The sequence below is a fragment of the Phoxinus phoxinus genome (genome assembly GCF_949152265.1).
Source record: "Phoxinus phoxinus genome assembly, chromosome: 3".
NCBI classification, from domain to species: domain Eukaryota; kingdom Metazoa; phylum Chordata; class Actinopteri; order Cypriniformes; family Leuciscidae; genus Phoxinus; species Phoxinus phoxinus.
In genome coordinates, this window is record NC_136878.1 from 13,032,387 (window position 1) to 13,051,883 (window position 19,497).

A 19,497-nucleotide genomic window follows, 5' to 3' on the forward strand; every position below is an offset into this window, starting at 1 on the left:
GGGATGGAGATGGATGATAGATGCTTATGTAGCGCGTCCCGTACGTTTGCCGTTATGCTCGGCCGCAGACAAACTTGCATCCTCCCGTGACTTTCTTTCTTTCCCCTGCTGCTCCACCCATGAAGCAGGACGCAGGGCGAATGCGTGCCACTGCCAGTGTTCCGGAGCGCGTCGTGATCGCTTATTTATCCGTCTGATAAATGGTTTTGGAGCTCGCCGCGCCCGCCGGTGCAGGCCCTGCGCTCCAGCGCTGCATCCCGCACATCCAGCGGGTTTTCCGGGTCAGAGTGAGCTGCAGCACCGCAGAGTCCAGCTGCAACATCCCCAACGCCGGCTCCAATATCATCGTAAACATCGAGGACGGCAAGGAAGAAGACTGCACTAAAGCTAAAGTGAGTATGTGTGTGAGAGAGTGCGTGTGTGTCGCAGGAGAGCCGCGCGAGCACGACCGACATCGCCATTCAAACTCATTATTTCATTACATTTTCGGGTCTGTTTTTACTTTCATGGGCAAATTATGAACTTTGTTGCTTGCTTACACGATTAAGTAAAATACACCCATTGTAAATGTTTCACTTGGGGCGAAATGATCTTTAAATCACGACCAGAACTGATGCTCACGACTCACGTTTTACAGAGATTTACTGAGTTCAGTTTGACAGGCGGCGCGCAAACATGCACTCGTTGACTTTTGAAGCTAGCCTACAAATGAGGACCTATCATAGACAGAATACTTAATCTTAATCTTATTTATAATTTTTGTCTTTAAACCTGATTCTCACACAAACCTGTTGACATTATTAGAGCCGAATCAAAACATAATGTAGGCCTATGGGCTGCTCAAATAGTGTAGTGTCACAAGTAGATCTTTGACACTTGACATTAGGGGTGTGCCAAAAAAATCGATTCACAGAAGAATCTAGATTCTCATTGGCAACGATTCAGAATCGATCTGAAATGTCCAAGAATCGATTTAATAAATAAATAAAATCAGCTGGCTGTTCGCCTCCATTTTTGTAACTAGCCTATACGGGACGTGAGCGGCAAATTACTAAAACAAAAAGGAAGCAAATGGATGAGAGGGAGATCTTTCGTTCCTACCATTTGCATGTGTTTTAAGTCCTGTCAGTTTAACAGGGCGCGCTTGACGGGGCATAAGAACGAGCAGAGAGAGAGAGCCGGCCGCGCGCGCGCACTCACCCGAGCGCTGTCTGCTCTCTCTCTCTCCGGCCGCGCATATTAATCAAAATCAATTAATACGATGGTGTCGGGAAAAAAACTCTCCAGTGATGAAATGGTTTCTGTGTTGACAAATCTTGTGCGATATCCTAAACTGCCGAATGCATTGCTTGTTTTTTCTGTTTACATTTCATTGTGAATGCTGCTACGTCAGAGCGGCCAAAGCGTCAACAAGATTCCCCGTACTTTTTGACAAGCGTGCTTGACAGGGCGGCCATAGCTTTTTTGCAGCTCAAGACGGCGGCGGTGTGAACGTAGTCAGCCGCCAGCTGCAGACCAACGCACACTGCAGTGCTTCACGAAACTCCCTGCCAACTCCGAGAGGGCAAAAAAAAAAAAAAAACTCGGTCTATCGCTGCTTCATCGCCAGGTAGCTTAGGGGTAGGACTATTATTCATTTTGAAAGAAGCACTTTATTTTCATAACTTGTTATTCTATAAGTTACTGTGTCTGACTGAGAAATATAGATGTTTTTTTGTCTTCACCGGTTGTGTTCTACATGATATTTGTGGTAAACTGCATCTATTTTCAACCATTTTGTATTATGAAGAAGCACTTTTGTTTTGTTCCAACTTATTTTATAGCTAGATACTAATGAGTAGCAATTGAGAACCAGACAATGTTTTTGATAAAAGGCACTTCCCTGAGAATTGAACTTAATAAATGTGAAAAAGACACTTTAAAGTCTCCATTTGTCATTCTGTATAGCAAAGCAGATGAGAGTAGATCATGATCAGAAACCCGATTAGAAATCATTATGGATAAAATCGAATCGAATCGTTTTGAATCGAAAATCTTTTTGAATCGAAAATCGATTTTGAATCGAATCGTGGCCTCAAGAATCGGAATCGAATCGAATCGTGAGATGGTAAAAGATTCCCACCCCTACTTGACATTATAGGCTAAACATTTGTACTCGTATGCATCCCTAAAAAAAGGTGTATTTCTCTATTTACAGGCAGGTATTCAATAATACACTTTTCTTTTTTTCTACTCTGTATCCACTGTAAGCATGAGGCATTACACTTGCAGGATGCATGAGAAATTAGGTGTCCTTGCTTGGGCCAAACAGAGTCAGTTATAGGTTACACGCACACACACACACACACACACACACACACACACACACACACACACACACACACACACACACACACACACACACACACACACACACACACACACACACACACACACACACATATTGTGCATACACCTAAAGCATTAAAAAGTAAAGAATGCAGCTCCAGGTAAGAAGAGGCCTTCTGTCTGCATCTCTGTGTGAGTGAGTGCATGCTTTCACCTCCTGGCTGCTCACTATTTTGTCAAAATTGCACCATAAGATGCTGCCACCCACTGTCTTTAGACTGAGTGCCTGAGCTCGGAGCTGCACCGTGGGCCTTAAATGAGCTTCATCTAGCCATGAGCTCCAGCATAGAGACTCCACTTGTTGCTATGAGACAAACCAGCATAAACCTGTGTGTGTGCACTCGAGTGCATGGTGGCCTTGCCGATTGTACGCCTGTGTTGTGGAGGAGGTGAGGAGAAGGGAAAAAGAGAAGGAAAACAAGGCAGAAATGAAAGGGGAAGAGTGAGGGAAGAAAAGGAGAAGGAGGGAGACTTTTAAGAGGAGGATGCATTCTGTTGTCCGGCTTGTTTGTGGTGCGTCTGCTGAATACACTTGTGTTGTTTTGCTGCCGGCTGTTTGAGTCGCAGAGTGTGATTTTTAGGACATGAGATATGAGCTGTGTTTACAAAAAAATGAAATTCGGTGGTCCACTCGTGCGGCTCACTAAAAGCTGCCCCCACATGATGGGCCACTTGTTTGTTCATGAGATGGCCATTCTGGCTCACTATGCTGCAGTTTCCCTCTGCAGTCAGTGAAGTGTTTGGGGTGACAGAGTACCGAGCCTTCCTGTATTTGTTCACCGGCTCTTTTATGTTTTAAATGAAGTCTTACCTTTGCAAAAGGCTGATTGTATCCAATCTCGGCTCTCCGGCTTTCTTACTGAGGAACAGGCTTCTACCTTTTCACCCAAGGAGGAAAATTTCAGCTTTCTTCCTTGCGTTTTCATGTGCATCATGCACACAGACCTCTCCCTCCCACTCAGCAGCAGTTTCCCGATCAGTTCTTAAAGCTGGCCGGGTAATTTACAGAGATAGTGTAAATTTACGTCAGACACATCCTAATGAACATTGGTGCGTGAATGAGCAGATCTTTTTTTTCTCCCTTTTTTATTTAAAACTTTGTGTTCATTTGTACGTTTTTGGCCACTTACCTCTATACCAGAATTATTCAGGTTTTCTTTGGGTTGTTTCACTGATCTCAGAACAGTTTCTCAGTCTGCTGTGGTTGACTGCAAACACTGACTGCATGATGCAGATGATCTGCAGAACTTGATGCACACAAAATATATGTTTTAACAATACAGATTTATATAAGAAAGTAATTTTTTTATTGTTTATGATTTATTTATTTATTTTTGTTATATTTAGATTGAAATATATTAGTAATACATTGTAATATTTTATTTCTTATTCTATAAATGCCTTATAACATCTTTATAATGAATAATACAACAACAGTAATAATAATAATAACAGTAGTATTATTAATTAGTAGTATTATTAGAAGTATTATTAATTAATTAATAGTATTATTATTATCAGATGTTAAAAATAATTCTTTATAATATATTATTAATATTTTATAGTAGTAGTTGTAGTAATAATATTAATAGTAATTATTTATATTTAAAAATATTAGTAATATATTTTAATATTGTATTTTTATTATATGAATGGCTGTGAACATCTTTATGATGAATAATAATAACAATAATAATTAATAATACTAGTATTATTATCATTATCAGATGTTAAAACAATTAATTATAATTAATTATTCATATTTAATAATTATATTATTAATAGTAATACCAATAGTGATTATTCATATTTAAATATATTAGTCATATATTTGTATTTGTATTTTTTATTATATGAATGGCTGTGAATATCTTTATGATGAATAATAATAACTAATATTATTATCATTATCAGATGTTAAAACAATTCATTATAATTAATTATTCATATTTAATAATAATATTTAGTAATAGTAATAATACCAATAGTGATTATTTCTATTTAAATATATTAGTAATATATTTTATTTTTTATTATATGAATGCCTTTTAACATTTTTGATAATAATAATAATTAATATGTAAAATATTATTATAATATCATATTGACCACAAACCCGTGGTATCACAGAAAATCTTCACAGAAAGAGTAATTGCTTTAAAATTCAGAGCAGTGGAATGTATGAAGATGTTAACAAAAACGTATATCTACTATGTAAAGGTAAATTGACTTCTCTGCTGTCCTGTCCAGCTATAATACCATAATATGCAACTTTCTGTTCAAGCTATAGTGATCATTAAACGTCTTTTCCGGTTTACTGCAGGCTATTTCACTGATCTCAGAACAGCTTCTCAGTCTGCTGTGGTGGAGCTGATCTCAGAACTGTGATCCTCAGCTGGGGCCCGTGGCTTGCGAGCGCAGACGATGCGGTTCAGTGCCCAGGGGAACATGCTGCTGGAGTCAGCGTCACGACTCAGAACAGCAGCTATGTCACGCTGGGGAGGAAATTCTTCAATACGGCACATCTGCAGAGAGAGAGAGAGAGTGAGAGAGGGGGAAGATTGTATACTCTGTCAGTTTAAAGTGATATTATTAATCTCAAATGCAAACAAACACTCATTCTCACTCTCTCTCTCTGTCGCATGTGCTCAGAGAGCTCCAGTTCTGCGCGTAGGTGTTTATTAGTGAAGCATGCATGTGTGCTTCTTTATACGTGCATTACGGCTTTGCCCATGAAGGAGTGTATGGTTTCTTCGAGCGGTGTAAATGTAATATGTGCACTGTGCGTTTGTGTGTGTGTGTTCCAGGCTTTCCCAGAGAACACTGCGTTGTGTTAGTCGTGACTGCTAAAAAGCAGTTAGCTGATGACAGGGCTGCGTTGCTAAGCAACCGGTGTCATGAGCGCAGAGGAGCCTCTCGTAGCTGGATGGTGCTATCGGTTTTCTCTCTACACGCACATGCACACGCACACGCACACACTCTCAACCTACACATACACACATCCCTCTCACCCCACACAAAAACAAACAGAGATGCACACACATGCACATGCAGATACACATATTCTCACTCACTTTACACACACACACATATTAGACGATGCGTATCAACCGTGAAATAACTGGATAGCATGATCAATTTGCTTGTCAAAAATGTAATGTTTAAGCTTTAGTTAAATAAGTTTTTGGAAACGGCAGAATTATGGCAGATGTGCAGGAATCTGCTGAAGAAAAAGGGAATGGTTTTCTGAAACTTGAAAGTTCATTACCACAGTGTAATTTCCCCTCAAGGAAGTTCAACCATAGCCACACCACACCCAAGGTTACTTCTCTTTTTGTCATATTGAAATTGTTTACAATACTTAAAAGTCCACCCCCCCACCCCCACCCCCACCACCAGCAACCTAACATATCTATATCCATATCTATATTCCATGACTCACAGCACATAATTTGGAGCAGCTTGTGACACAAGGGCACGTGCGTCATTGCGATTGTCTTCTATGAATATGCTCACCTTTATTATTTGGCTGACTTAAATAAAGATAAAATAATGAGTTAGCTGTATACAAACAGAAGAAGCTCAGAGCCAACTTACGTGTGTTAGATTTTACAAGAAGAAACATTAAAAAGGTATTTGTATGGAAGCTTGTTTCTGCCACAGGATAAAACAATTTAAAAGATTGTTGTTAAAAGACTGACTTTTTCTTAGATTGTGATTTTATATCTCACAATTCTGACTTTTTCTCTCGCAATTGCGATTTTATATCACACAATTCTGACTTTAGAACTCACAATTTGATTTTATATCTCACAATTCTGACTTTAGAACTCGCAATTGCGATTTTATATCACACAATTCTGACTTTAGAACTCGCAATTTGATTTTATATCTCACAATTCTGACTTTAGAACTCGCAATTGCGATTTTATATCTCACAATTCTGACTTTAGAACTCGCAATTTGATTTTATATCTCACAATTCTGACTTTAGAACTCGCAATTTGATTTTATATCACACAATTCTGACTTTAGAACTCGCAATTTGATTTTATATCTCACAATTCTGACTTTAGAACTCGCAATTTGATTTTATATCTCACAATTCTGACTTTAGAACTCGCAATTTGATTTTATATCACACAATTCTGACTTTAGAACTCGCAATTTGATTTTATATCTCACAATTCTGACTTTTCCTCTCGCAATTGCGATTTTATATCACACAATTCTGACTTTAGAACTCGCAATTTGATTTTATATCTCACAATTCTGACTTTAGAACTCGCAATTTGATTTTATATCTCACAATTCTGACTTTAGAACTCGCAATTTGATTTTATATCTCACAATTCTGACTTTATAACTCGCAATTTGATTTTATATCACACAATTCTGACTTTAGAACTCGCAATTTGATTTTATATCTCACAATTCTGACTTTAGAACTCGCAATTTGATTTTATATCTCACAATTCTGACTTTAGAACTCGCAATTTGATTTTATATCACACAATTCTGACTTTAGAACTCGCAATTTGATTTTATATCTCACAATTCTGACTTTAGAACTCGCAATTTGATTTTATATCTCACAATTCTGACTTTAGAACTCGCAATTTGATTTTATATCTCACAATTCTGACTTTATAACTCGCAATTGTGATTTTATATCACACAATTCTGACTTTATAACCCATAATTATGATTTTGTATCACGCAATTCTGACTTTATAACTCACAATTGCCCTTAAATCTAAAATCTGAAAAAAAAAAAAAAATCTGAATTGTGAGATTAAAGAGTTGCAATTTCCTTTTTTAATTCTGTGGCGGAAACAAGCTTCCATACATTTTAACCTTTGCAGACCCAACAATTTATTATAGTAATGCAAAACTTTACTGCAAGAAACTTGTTATAAAAAAGACAATGAATAAAAAGGTTTTGTATAAAATGAAAAAAAAATGTATGCATTACTGTTCAAATGTTTGGGGTCAGTATACATTTTTATAACGTTTTAAACATTTTATTTATGCTCACCACCACAGCTGCATTAATTTGATAAAAAATACAGTAAACTTCTAATAACTTTTATATTTTAATTTATATTTTTATTTAGTGTTTTCAGTTTTGAGTGTTAAGCCGAAAGTATACTGGGGTCCGGGGCTGCAAGAGAGTGACAGGGTCAGTGGAAAAGTCTAGAGGAAAACTGTAAAAAAACAACAATTAAATAAATAATAAATAAAATATCAATTACAAATATTACTCGGTTATTAATCTATTAAATGAGATTAGATTAAAATAAATATAATACACATAAATAAATGTACATTAAAATTGTAATAAACATAAATAATAAATTTAACAGTAAATTAATAAAGTGAGTTGAAAAGTATCATAAATATAACAATATAAATTAATTAAAAGATACTGAAATTTTAGGATGGGGTCCCTCACACGAGGGTGATGACTGATCATATTGATGGCCCATGCCATGGAATTTAAATGATTGAAAACCCTTGCGCTAGCTATGCGTAACTTACACTGCGCGCGATGCATCAGCTTTTCTCCGCGCGTAGAGTGTATGCAGCTCGCACATGCGCCTTGATTTTTATTTTTATTTTTTGCACAAATTTGTTTGAATCAGGTTTGAATCGGTTTGAATCATAGACAGTATATAAAGGTTTGAATGCGTCCATATCTGAATTACCGTAATTACCAGATACCGGTCTATGAAAAGTGTTCACGCCCTCGTAGAACTCTTGTAAATTCGGTATTTCTTAGGGCGCTCCGACTTGTACCACGTGGCCGCTGTACCACCTACCGCTGCAGATTAATTTTTGGCGTTAATAGTGTGGTAATATATAGAACCGTTTAATTCCGAACGTCACGGGTTGTTGGTTGTCACTTTCCTCTAGTAATTACGGTAATTACGGCATGGCTTGAACGCAGCATTTGCCCACAAGGTGGCAACACTGGCCCGGTCATGTTGTTTCACAGTCGAGAATGAAACGGGGGATACAGAACAAGAACAACACAAACGACTGAAGACCGCAACAACAATAGACTCCCGCGTTGACGAGTGCCAGTGTAAGTGATACTCCACAATTCTAGTTTTAACGAGCACAAAGACATTTTTATCGCTCATAATATTTGGAGAGAAATATCGCAGACACTAGAAAAGGATGACTCTTTCTAATGCGCATGTGTCGAGCCCTGTGTTCGCGCAGTATATTTAGAAAAGCGATGCTTCTGATTGACAAAAAAAAAAAAAAAAACGACGTAAACTTTCGGCTCATGATCCGTAAGAAATCTTTCTAATATACTGTTGAGAATCAGTTTTTTTTATGACCAGGAAGTTTGAAGAGCGGCGTTTTTTTTAAACAGGAACCGTTATAAATAATTTAACGCACTCTTGCTGATTACAAGTAGCAGTCTATGTTAAACATTCATATATCACTTGCAAAAAAAAACGTATGTCTGCCATGTTAGAAGTTAAATTGTTTCTGTAATGTCCTGTCCATCATCTATACTCCGGCAATTTAGATTTCACTGTCATTTCAAGCTTTAGTAATTATATAAAATAAACAATGAACATACAGTGTTTGGTGAGAAGAGCCAGGTGTTACTGCATCCTTTGAATCATAGTCAATTTATAGTTTGATTGATCCCTTGATATTTTGTTCTGTCAGTGAATGAAATGAGAGCAAACAGGTGAATAACTGATGATAGGCCATCTCTGTCTTTTTTTATTAAAATTAAATATAAATTAATGTTTTATGTATAAAAAAAAGAAGAGTTCTCAGCTTGGTTTGGATGTGTAGCTACATTAAAAAAATAAAATAAAAAATGGGCATGAAGTTGGCCCACATAAAGTATTTGAATGTACATTCTAATAATACTGGCTTAATTCCAAGGCAAATTATCTATCCATAATCTTTTCTCTTTCTCTCAGGAGTACATTGTGTCGCTGATCAGTCCTGTTCATAAACACCGTGAGCGTTTGACTCTTTGGCTGCAGCGGCGACTGCATGCCCTACGCGCAGCTATTGAGTACGAGAGCTGCGCCGTGGTGCAGGTGAGGGACCATGCACTGGAGCTTCAGGGAGGTCATGCGCAGGTAACGGCTGCGTGCGCTATGCTGCAGCGCCTGAAGATGGAGCACCGCGGCTGCCGCGACCCCCAGCCCTCGCCGGTTGCTGCTGGCCACGACTCTCCAGAAGAGGAGGAGGAGGAGGAGGATGAAGAAGCTGGGGAAGAGGGGACCAGTTCAGAGAGCGAAGGAGAGGGGCGGTCGCGGAGCGGGAGTTCTGGAGGAGGAGTCAGCACTGCGGGCTCAGGAGATGGACCGACGGGTAGGAGGCGGGACCAGCTCGTAGCAACCAAACCTCACCGGCAGCTGTGCCGCTCATCTTGTTTGGACCGTCCCAGCTTCAGCCAGAGCAGCACCTTGCAGGAGCTACGCTCGGATGACACCCGCACTGACCCCTCCCAGAGAGCCCTTGCTCCGCCTGTCTCAGCCCAAATGCCCTTACGTCAAACCAGCGACCGAGATTACCAATCCAAAATGGACTTCGCTCTAAAACTGGGCTACTCCGGAGAGCAGGTTGAGTCTGTGCTGGGTAAACTGGGGGCCAGTGCGCTAATCAATGATTTATTGGCCGAGCTGGTGCGGCTTGGGAATAAAGGAGATCCAGAGAGCCAGTCAGCAGTGGGCACTGCCAGTTTAGCACCACGAGCGGTGGGAGCCAAAGAAGCCGTAAGCCCAGAGGCATCACTGGAAGAAGACTCGTCAGAAATGTATGAGAACCTCAGACCAATTGTGATTGATGGATCCAATGTTGCCATGAGGTAAATTCTAATGAGAACCAAACTCATGTTTCTGCATGTTTAAAAACAAACAATTTCTGTAATTGCTGACGACACCTGCATATTTATGCTTTTTCGTTTATTTTGAAAGTAAGTGGGTCAATTTTAGGGATGTACCGATATTAAAAATCTGGCTGATACAAAATGTTTTTTGGCTTAATAACCAATAGATGTTATCTAATGGCTGGTATTAAAATGATAAATGATGAAAAATAAAAAGCTAGCATCTTAAATCGGTTGTTTTAAATGCTATAAGAGATGTGATGCAGGATGTCTTTTGGAGAAATGATCTTGAAGTTCCTGTTTTTAAAATGCTTTTAGTATTGAGGAATGTTCGATCAGTGAGTGAATTGAGTGTATGTCCGCATGCGTGTAATTTGATGTTGGTAATATTATTTTGTAGCCATGGAAACAAAGAGGTGTTCTCATGCCTGGGCATTCAACTGGCTGTTGATTGGTTCCTGGAGAAGGGCCACAAAGACATCACAGTTTTCGTCCCAGCATGGAGGAAAGAACAGTCAAGACCTGATGCACCAATCAAAGGTACCACAGAAGTGACAGGAACCTGCAGAAAACAATGTTCCTATGACTAGTTAACACTCCCCAGAAGTGCGAGTATGTGTGGGTATACAGACAGAGTCTAAAAATCTGAGATCACCAGTTTAAATGCTTTAATTTCTTTGAAACTAATTTAATATAGTTTTGAAAATTATAAGCATAGCAATTTGAGTGAAAAGTTTAATTGAAAGTAAATTTCAGAATGTAATATTGTTTGTCCTTGTTTTCCTGCTGCTGTCTCCAGTTGTTTGTTTTTAAAACTGATTATCTTGTTTTCAAGCATGATTTGAGAAGGATCCACATAGCATCTTGTGCTTTGAGACAATTTTTTTAAACCTTTTTTCATTTTATTAGTGACCTAGAAATATTCTTAATCATTTTATTTCATAATATCTATTTGTTTCAAAATCCTAAAACATTGTTTGTTTTCAGGTTTTAAATTAGATTATACTTTTGACCCCTACTGTGTGTTAGATACAGTGAACCGTTTCAGTGTGTGTTACCATCAAGAGACATTTTTATTTGCCTGTATGAATGTCTCTGAAGAGATGCCATGTGTCCAGTGAGATCGTCCATCTGTGCTGTGATGTTTATTCAAGTTTGCGTATGTCTGTGCATGAGGTCACAGGAAGTGATGATGTGTGATGTCACCCTCATCCTCAGATCAGGAGATCCTACGGAAATTAGAGAAGGAAAAGATCCTCGTCTTCACACCGTCTCGCAGAGTTCAAGGCCGGCGAGTGGTTTGCTACGATGACCGTTTTATTGTCAAGCTGGCCTGCGACTCGGACGGCATCATCGTGTCCAACGATAACTACAGAGACCTGCAGAATGAGAAACCGGAGTGGAAGAAATTTATTGAAGACCGACTCCTTATGTACAGCTTCGTCAATGACAAGTATGCTCGCCCACAGTTACCGTGGTGACGGGGTTTTCTCTCTCTCACTCATTTGCGTCTTCTGCTTTCCACCCTCGCACCCGTATGGCGTTCCTCTCTCTCTCTCTATCTATCTCTATCTCTATCTCTCTCTCTCTCTCTCTCTCTCTCTCTCTCTCTCTCTCTCTCATTTTTATTGCTCTGTCACTTGTTTCAACTCTCAAGTCACATTTCCTGATTTAGTTGCTTAAGTTTGATTTTCAGTGATTCGGAATGAGGTCCCATGATAAGGCCTGTTGAGATTACGTAATTGCTTGTTCCCAATTATGTGTTTAAAGCCACACATTGCTTGCCCAAAAAGTCATTTTAAATTTATGTAGAAATTACAAATGTGCATTTTTACGTCTCTCTTTCGGATGCAGTAGTGCAGTGTAACTCCTGTTTCACACTGGATGTGCAAGCAGTGCGGAGGCAGCGCAGATGCTGTGCGTATGCAGAGCGGGAGCAGCACGTGCCCATTGTGCTTTTACACTGGCCGCGTTTGTCGTGCTGAGCTGAACCGCGGCTTGCAAATACAGACGAGTATCGTCCATTCTGTCACCTTTTCCGTTGTTCTTCTTCGATAAATCAATTCATAAATTGATTTATGATAGGCAGCATACCCTGCTGCGATGCGACCGTATTAATATTAAGATATACCTCTAGTTAGAAGAAAAAAACCTTAGTTTTTTTTAATCATTTAAATAGGCCATTGAAGTTTGGGCAAAAACTCCTGGCAATGATGTGTTTTGAAGTATTTTATTTTCATATGGTAATAGTGAAACACGAAACACCTCACTTACAAGATTTTATGGTAAAATTTGTTAATTTATTTTATGTTAATCAGGTCATTGTTGATCATTGTTGACGGACAATGCACCGTGGTTTTAATTCAGCGTTATCGGCGCAGCAAAAATAGACTCTGCGCTGACACGCTGCCTCTGTGTGCGGTGTGAGTTCTCTAACCTGTTAACATGGGCGCCGAAAAAATATGCTCTGCTCTGTTTACACGTGCAGTGTGAAACCGACCTAAATCATCTGCAGTGCCTGGTCAGTACCTGGGTGGGAGACCTCCTGGGGAAAACTAGGTTGCTGCTGGAAGAGGTCTTAGTGAGGCCCCCTGTGGTCTACGTGGGTCCTAATGCCCCAGGATAGTGATGGGGACACTTTACTGTACAAAAGCACGGTCCTTCGGATGAGACGTTAAACCGAGGTTCTGACTCTCTGTGGTCATTAAAAATCCCAGGATGTCCTTCAGAAAAAGAGTAGGGGTTTAACCCCAGCATCCTGACCAAATTTGCCCATTGGCCTCTGTCCATCATGACCTAATCATCCCCAAATATACCGATTGGGTTCATCACACTGTCTCCTCCCCACCAATAAGCTGGTTTGTGGTGGGCATTCTGCCGCAATATGGCTGCCGTCGCATCATCCAGGTCGATGCTGCACATTGGTGGTGGTTGAGGAGATTCCCCCTTCCATGTGTAAAGCGCTTTGAGTACCTAGAAAATTGCTATATAAATGTAACAAATTATTATTATTATTATTATTGTGAATGCAGAGTACTCCAGTTTCAGTTTATTTTAATATTTGTACAATGGTGTCAAGTAATGAAGAATTTAAGACAGAAAAATATTACCCTACTTTTATATAATAATCTTTATAAAACCTCATATTTATAATATTAGCAATAATGTTTCATAAAATAATTTTTAGATTTAAATAATTTACATCATAGTTGTGCTTATTTTTGTCTGTTGGCTTGTTTTGTAGGTTTATGCCTCCTGATGATCCTTTAGGCAGACACGGACCCAGTCTGGAAAATTTTCTCCGTAAACGACCAGTGGTTCCAGAGCACAAGAAGCAGCCGTGTCCTTATGGTCAGTACAGCAAAAGTAGGGAATTAATTTATGTCTTTATTTCAAAACATCACAGCATATTAAAAACATAAATAAATGTATTAGATACATTTTTCATGCAGGTTATTGTCATGCTATGGAATTTCCAGTTGGAATAAAACAATTTTTTCAGTATACTGTGATTAAAAAAAAAAAATATATATATATATATTGTGTTTTAAAAAACAGAAGTAACAATTTTGGCCCAACTGCCACTATTGATTTTATCACAGGTAAGAAGTGCACGTATGGCCATAAGTGCAAGTACTACCACCCAGAAAGAGCCAACCAACCACTACGGGCTGTTGCAGATGAGCTCAGAGCCTTCGCCAAACTCTCCGCTGTAAAAACAATGAGCGAGGGGGCACTTGCAAAATGTGGGACCTCTGGTTCTGCTGCCAAGGGAGACAATAGCTCAGAGGCAAAGCGAGTGGCACCCAAGCGCCAATCTGACCCCAGTATCCGGTCGGTTGCGTGTGAGCAGGAAGAGAGACTTTGTCCAGCGCGGAAGGCCGAGGCCAGTTCAGTTCCATCTTTAGTGTCAGCGCTTAGCGTTCCAACTATGCCATTGACAAAAAGTCATGCAGCGGGCGCTCTGAACACGCGCTCCGCGAGCAGCCCTGTTCCAGGGTCTCTGCACTTTACCCACAGCTCGCTTGAGCATGCGGGCAGCATCCAATATCCCCCCATCCTAGTCACCAATAGCCAGGGCGCATCTGTGGCGTACGGTGAGCCGTTTCCCAAGTACGACTCTGTGGTAAGCGACCACGGCTACTATTCCATGCTCAGTGACTTTTCCACCATGAGCCTCCAAGACAGTTTCTGCAGTCTTGAGCAGTCAGATCCTGTAGGATATCCTGGCAGAGGTCCAGGTATGTGCCCAGAACCCGGCCGAAGCCATTCGTCGGATTCCTTCTCGTCCTACAGTGGAGAGATGTACCTCAACTCATTGGAGGGCAGCCTGGACGACAGCATGAAAGGGCCACCTTCGCAGACTCCGAACCAATCTTCGGCACAAACACGCCTTCAAGCCTTTTCTCACGGTTTCCACCATGAGGCCTTGACACGTGTGCAAAGCTACGGAACGGATGAACCCAAACCGGGTCCTCGGAAGCAATCCTCCGCCCACCTTGCACCTCACTCCCAACACCAGGTTGTCAGTGCTCGTTCCAGCTGCCCAGGAGACTACCCTCCTCTCACCCAGAATGTGTTGCCTTCCGCCAACCCCTCACAGCAGGGTCGATCCTTAGGTATGACTCGCATGGACAGCATCTCTGACTCGCGACTCTACGAGAGCAACCCACTGCGCCAACGCCGACCGCCTCTTTGTCGAGAGCAGCATGCCAGCTGGGACCCTTTGCCATGCGGTAACGAACCTTACGGCTACGGAGGCTATGGTTTAACGGGAGGGCTCATGCCTTGTTGTGAGAGGGTGATGGTCCGCAGCATGCCCGAGAAGATGGAGCAGATCTGGAGGTCACCGTGGGATAGCGTGCCGCCTCCACATCCCACCACTCGTGGGCTAGTGGGGGAACTCCAAGAGCGGCACCCTATTCCAGAACACCAGTATCAAACCTACCGAAACCTCTGTAACATCTTCCCGGCGTATGTGGTCCATACAGTCATGGAGAAGAACCCTCACATGACCGATCCCCAGCAGCTGGCTGCCGTCATCGTCACTAAACTGCGCTCTTGCCACTAAGCACATCACAAGAGGCTGCTAACAACAGCACCACATGATATATTGATATCCTAGTGGATGAGAAATTGGACACCTCAAGTGTTTTGTGTTTATGTTTAGCTCTTAAGAAACAGCCATCCCCCATACGTAATTCTGATAGGATTGGATCCATTCGAAGGTTGGCTAGCATGATAGCATTGATGCTGCATCGGTTGTTATGTCATCTGTTAAGCCATATGGGAGCCTGGATCTTGTACCTGATAAGTTTAGCATAGAAAAGTGAGATCCCTTAACAAAACAAAAATCTTCTGGAAAGTCCTGATTTCTTCACCATTGATCTCCTGAGATGGGCTAAAAGGTTCTTGAGGTTTAGGGTGGCCTGAAAAATTGTTCATAAAGCTGACTTGAAAGTGTATCCACATTGAAAGAGCAACTCTGCCTGCCAGTTCGATGGCAGATCTTGAGAATGTGTTATTTTGTGGGTTATGATAACATTTATCCTTTGAAAAGGAATTACATGAGAGAAATCTCTTTGGTAAAACCGATCAGAAATGATCCTGCACAATATGAATAGTATTGTGTATGTATATGTGTATTCACTTGCATTTGCGTGTAAATATGACGTGACGCTGTGGTGTTTTATTTGGTGTGCGTGATGACTTGATGTGTGATTTCGGAAAGAGGAATGAACGCTTGCGTACCTCAAAGCATGAACCTTTGAACTTTTATGGCCTTACATGGGAGTGACCTCACCACACGTTAATGTGAATAGCGCTTAATAGTTGTGGAGGTCACATTTGTTTTATAAAAGCGAGCACTGGGACAGAGAGGTTTAGATTCTGCCATGCTGCAGTTTTAATTTTAATTGGCTGGGCTGTAACTGCAAACGTGCCCTGCAACGTCTATTCGCGCCCATGCACAGATGTGTGTTTGCTAAGCCATTTTAAAAGACTGAGCCAAATAGATTTTCTGATCGGAAAGCACTAGGTACATTTAGTCGGAGAAGTTATCCATATGTATTTCCTTAATGTTGTTGTTGTACTGTAGATTTAAAGAGAGATGTTTGAGTATTTGGTAAGCATGGGCTTCAGTAAATCTCTCCCAGAAAGCATGTTAGCACTATGCTAGACAGAGAGCGCCACTCACGTTTGACTTGATAGTCAATAACTATGTTCAAGTATTCACAAACTGGGGAGGAGAATGAGTCTCTTTGGCAAAATGCTCTTGTGCAGCATCTATTTCCTGATTGATGCCGAGAGACCACTTCTTTTCATCTGCTCCGCCCTGTAAATTAACATATCTTCAGGAGAGCGTGAATGTTATCAGTCCAGAGATGCTCTGGGTGTTTTCAAAAAGACTTAAATTGCTCCTTCGTTTTTTTTCACGAGCACAGGTGTAGCCCCGTGGGGCCCCGTTACTGCTCGTGGGAAGGTGTGACACACTGCCTACCTGTCTCTTCCTGTGCGACACACACAAGGAACACCAGGCTGTTGTTGGGTTGTTTCTGACATTTGGCTGACAGTTTGCTTGCTGCCTCTCGACCGCACCCGACCCTGCTTTGACTTGTACTCAAAACCCATCCTCTCAGCTCTCTAATACGAACACACAGTTCACCTTCCTCTTAGTTTTTGTTTTTCAACAAGATTCTTTCAGAAGGCCATTATTTAATTTTAAATGTAATTGTTTTTGGCCAGAAACATATTTATGCAAGTACATAAATGTAGACACTAATGCTTGTTTTTTTTTTCAAATTGACAAATTCAGTCGTTTCGATAGTAATCCAGGGATTTCCCGTACAGTTTTTGCAATGTGTTCAAGTTCTTCAATAGACAATGGACCTTTTTTGCCCACAAAATTTAGCTAATGTGACCATGTCATTAGCATCATTGATGTATTTACATTGGGTATGTTTCAGGCCGAATTGTGTGTGTGTATATATATATATTTTTTTTAAAGATGGAAGTGTTTTTACGGTTGGGTTTCCCCCTTCTCTGAACCTTGGAGCAAAAAAATCCTGAAGAATATTGTTTCTAGAGCAAACTAGAATAGTTTTTTTTGTAAATGAAGACATAAGACATTGCTGTCCGCTGCTTATGCTCCAAGGTTCAGACCCCCATGCAGTTGAGCAGCAAGCTACCACACGTCGAATGTCCAGAAACGACCTTTTGCTTGTTGATACAAATTGTATCTATTTCTTGATTGTAAAAAAAATATATATTTCTGAGCTGTACAGTATCACTTATATGAGTATATATATCTATATATATTTAAAAAAAAGAAAAAAAAAGAAGCTTAGTTTTGTTTAAAAAAAAAAAGGATAAAGAAATATAATGCCATAATGTCAGTGATACCGTGTGTCACTCGAGTAGCCCATAGAGATGGCTTATTTCCTGCCGGGCAGACCACTACAGACAGGGATCTCTCTTTCTCTCTCTCTCTCTCTCGCTCTCCTTTTCATTTCTTTCTCTGTCCTCTCATACCTCCCTCACTTTTCCATGCCTCGAAATTTGCTGTTTGATGATTATTTTGGAAAGTGATAGTTTACCCTTCATTTCTGTTTGACTGAAGGATTTTCAGGGCGTGGCTTTATATGTATCATATTCTCTCTCTCTCTCCTCTTTCTTTCTTTCTTTCTTTCTTTCTTTCTTTCTTTCTTTCTTTCTTTCTTTCTTTCTCTCTCTCTCGTTCTCGCTCTCTCTCTCTCGTTCTCTCTCTTTCTCTCTCTCTCTGTTAAAGGTATAGATTCAGGAGAGAGACATTCTGACACAATCAGTGTGCTCCTAATATATTTTTCCTCTTTGTAAATATTGAAAATTAATGTCAAACCTCTTGTATTTGCACAGTATTAGTGCATTTCATTTACAGACACTCTACCAGCTTATTCGAGCAGGATCTGTCTCTCATACACACTTAGACTCAATAGGTTGCCTTGACAACCACAGTCAGCTGATCACATGCTATCATTAGTACTGATATAACTAATGTAAAATGTTGACTATTGTGTGCGCACTAGTGTGAATTTATGGTAAATTCACCAGTTTCACCTGTAACATAGCTTACCTTCTACAATGAAGACATGGAGGTGCCATTCCAGGTTAAAGATGAAACTTTAATTGGATGGAATTTGCACAATAATGTGTTTTATTTTATTTTATTTTTTGTTTAGCAAATAGGTGAGTTTGAGCAACTGAAGTTGATGCCACATGCACATTCTCACGAGTGAAATGAGCTTTATCTGAGTCCTACTGAAAGATGTCCACACAAACACATGAACATGCGCACCTCGTAATCTGCCTTACAGTTGAACTATTTTGGTTTGTGGGAGTCGAGCACATTTTGACTGTACAGCACCGAGCATTGCGCTTCTTGCTTGTCTTTTTATTCTCATAATCCGAAGCGCTAATGAGAAGATGAGGTTTTTTTTTGCCTTAAGCTCTTAATCTCTATTGGCGTCTGAATGGACAACCTGATTTTACTGCACGAATTGCAAGTTTTTATGATTAGGTTTGATGAGAATGTCCAAGAACCTACAGGACAAATGAACATGCCCCAAGGAAAAAAAAAAGTAAAAAACGGGCATTTCCAACTATCAGAACAGATGGTTTGGAGATCTGATGAATTCTGTACATTTACATGTATGTTTTCAATATTGAATACACCAGCTATAACTCGCTCACACACTCTCACCAACAGATCGATTCTCAGGAACTAACTGATGTATTATTATTTCTGCTCCTTTATGAAAGACATTATACTTGATGTTTGCTCTTATAAAATTGCGGCGATTTGTGAAGTAGTGTGGATGATCTTGAAAACGTGTTCTTAAATTCGAGTTTTGCTGTTTATTTAACATTTCCCCCTTGTATTGTAGGTTTTTCGCGCCTTCGCAGGTTGACCGAGTGGTTTGACACTTTTGAGTCTCGTGCTGTGATGATGACATACAATAGTATGTTTTACTCTCTACTGAATGAAACATGTTGCTTTTAAACTTGTTTTCAATATGATAAAAACAAGAACCAAAAAAGAGAATGAAAAAAAGGAAAGTGAAATAGTGTGGGAAAACTTTATAACGCTTTGGGTCTGTGGACTCAAACAAAATGTAAGTCTCAATGACAAAAGGTGTTTGTTCCTCTCAATAAAGCCAGACTCTATTTGGTTAACTGTTATCATGCCTGTGTTCCTATTGGTT

At 40.0% G+C, this 19,497-nt stretch overlaps 1 protein-coding gene across 4 annotated transcripts; it reads left to right on the forward strand.

Annotated features, from left to right (window-relative positions):
• The first annotated feature begins 56 nt into the window (after window positions 1–56).
• On the forward strand, window positions 57–16,012 carry zc3h12b (zinc finger CCCH-type containing 12B). Of its 4 annotated transcripts, none has more exons than XM_079607932.1 (6): window positions 57–392; window positions 9,342–10,237; window positions 10,659–10,798; window positions 11,477–11,711; window positions 13,503–13,624; window positions 13,861–15,943. In XM_079607932.1, exons 1-6 carry the CDS (start codon window positions 201–203, stop codon window positions 15,327–15,329), a joined length of 3,054 nt encoding a protein of 1,017 aa, XP_079464058.1. In that variant the 5' UTR covers window positions 57–200; the 3' UTR covers window positions 15,330–15,943. The 4 variants fall into 4 exon arrangements, with proteins under 4 accessions (XP_079464058.1, XP_079464059.1, XP_079464061.1 ...); XM_079607933.1 differs by having other exon boundaries at window positions 13,503–13,609; XM_079607935.1 differs by lacking the exon at window positions 57–392 and adding an exon at window positions 8,355–8,476 and having other exon boundaries at window positions 13,503–13,609; window positions 13,861–16,012.
• The last annotated feature ends 3,485 nt before the right edge of the window (window positions 16,013–19,497 follow it).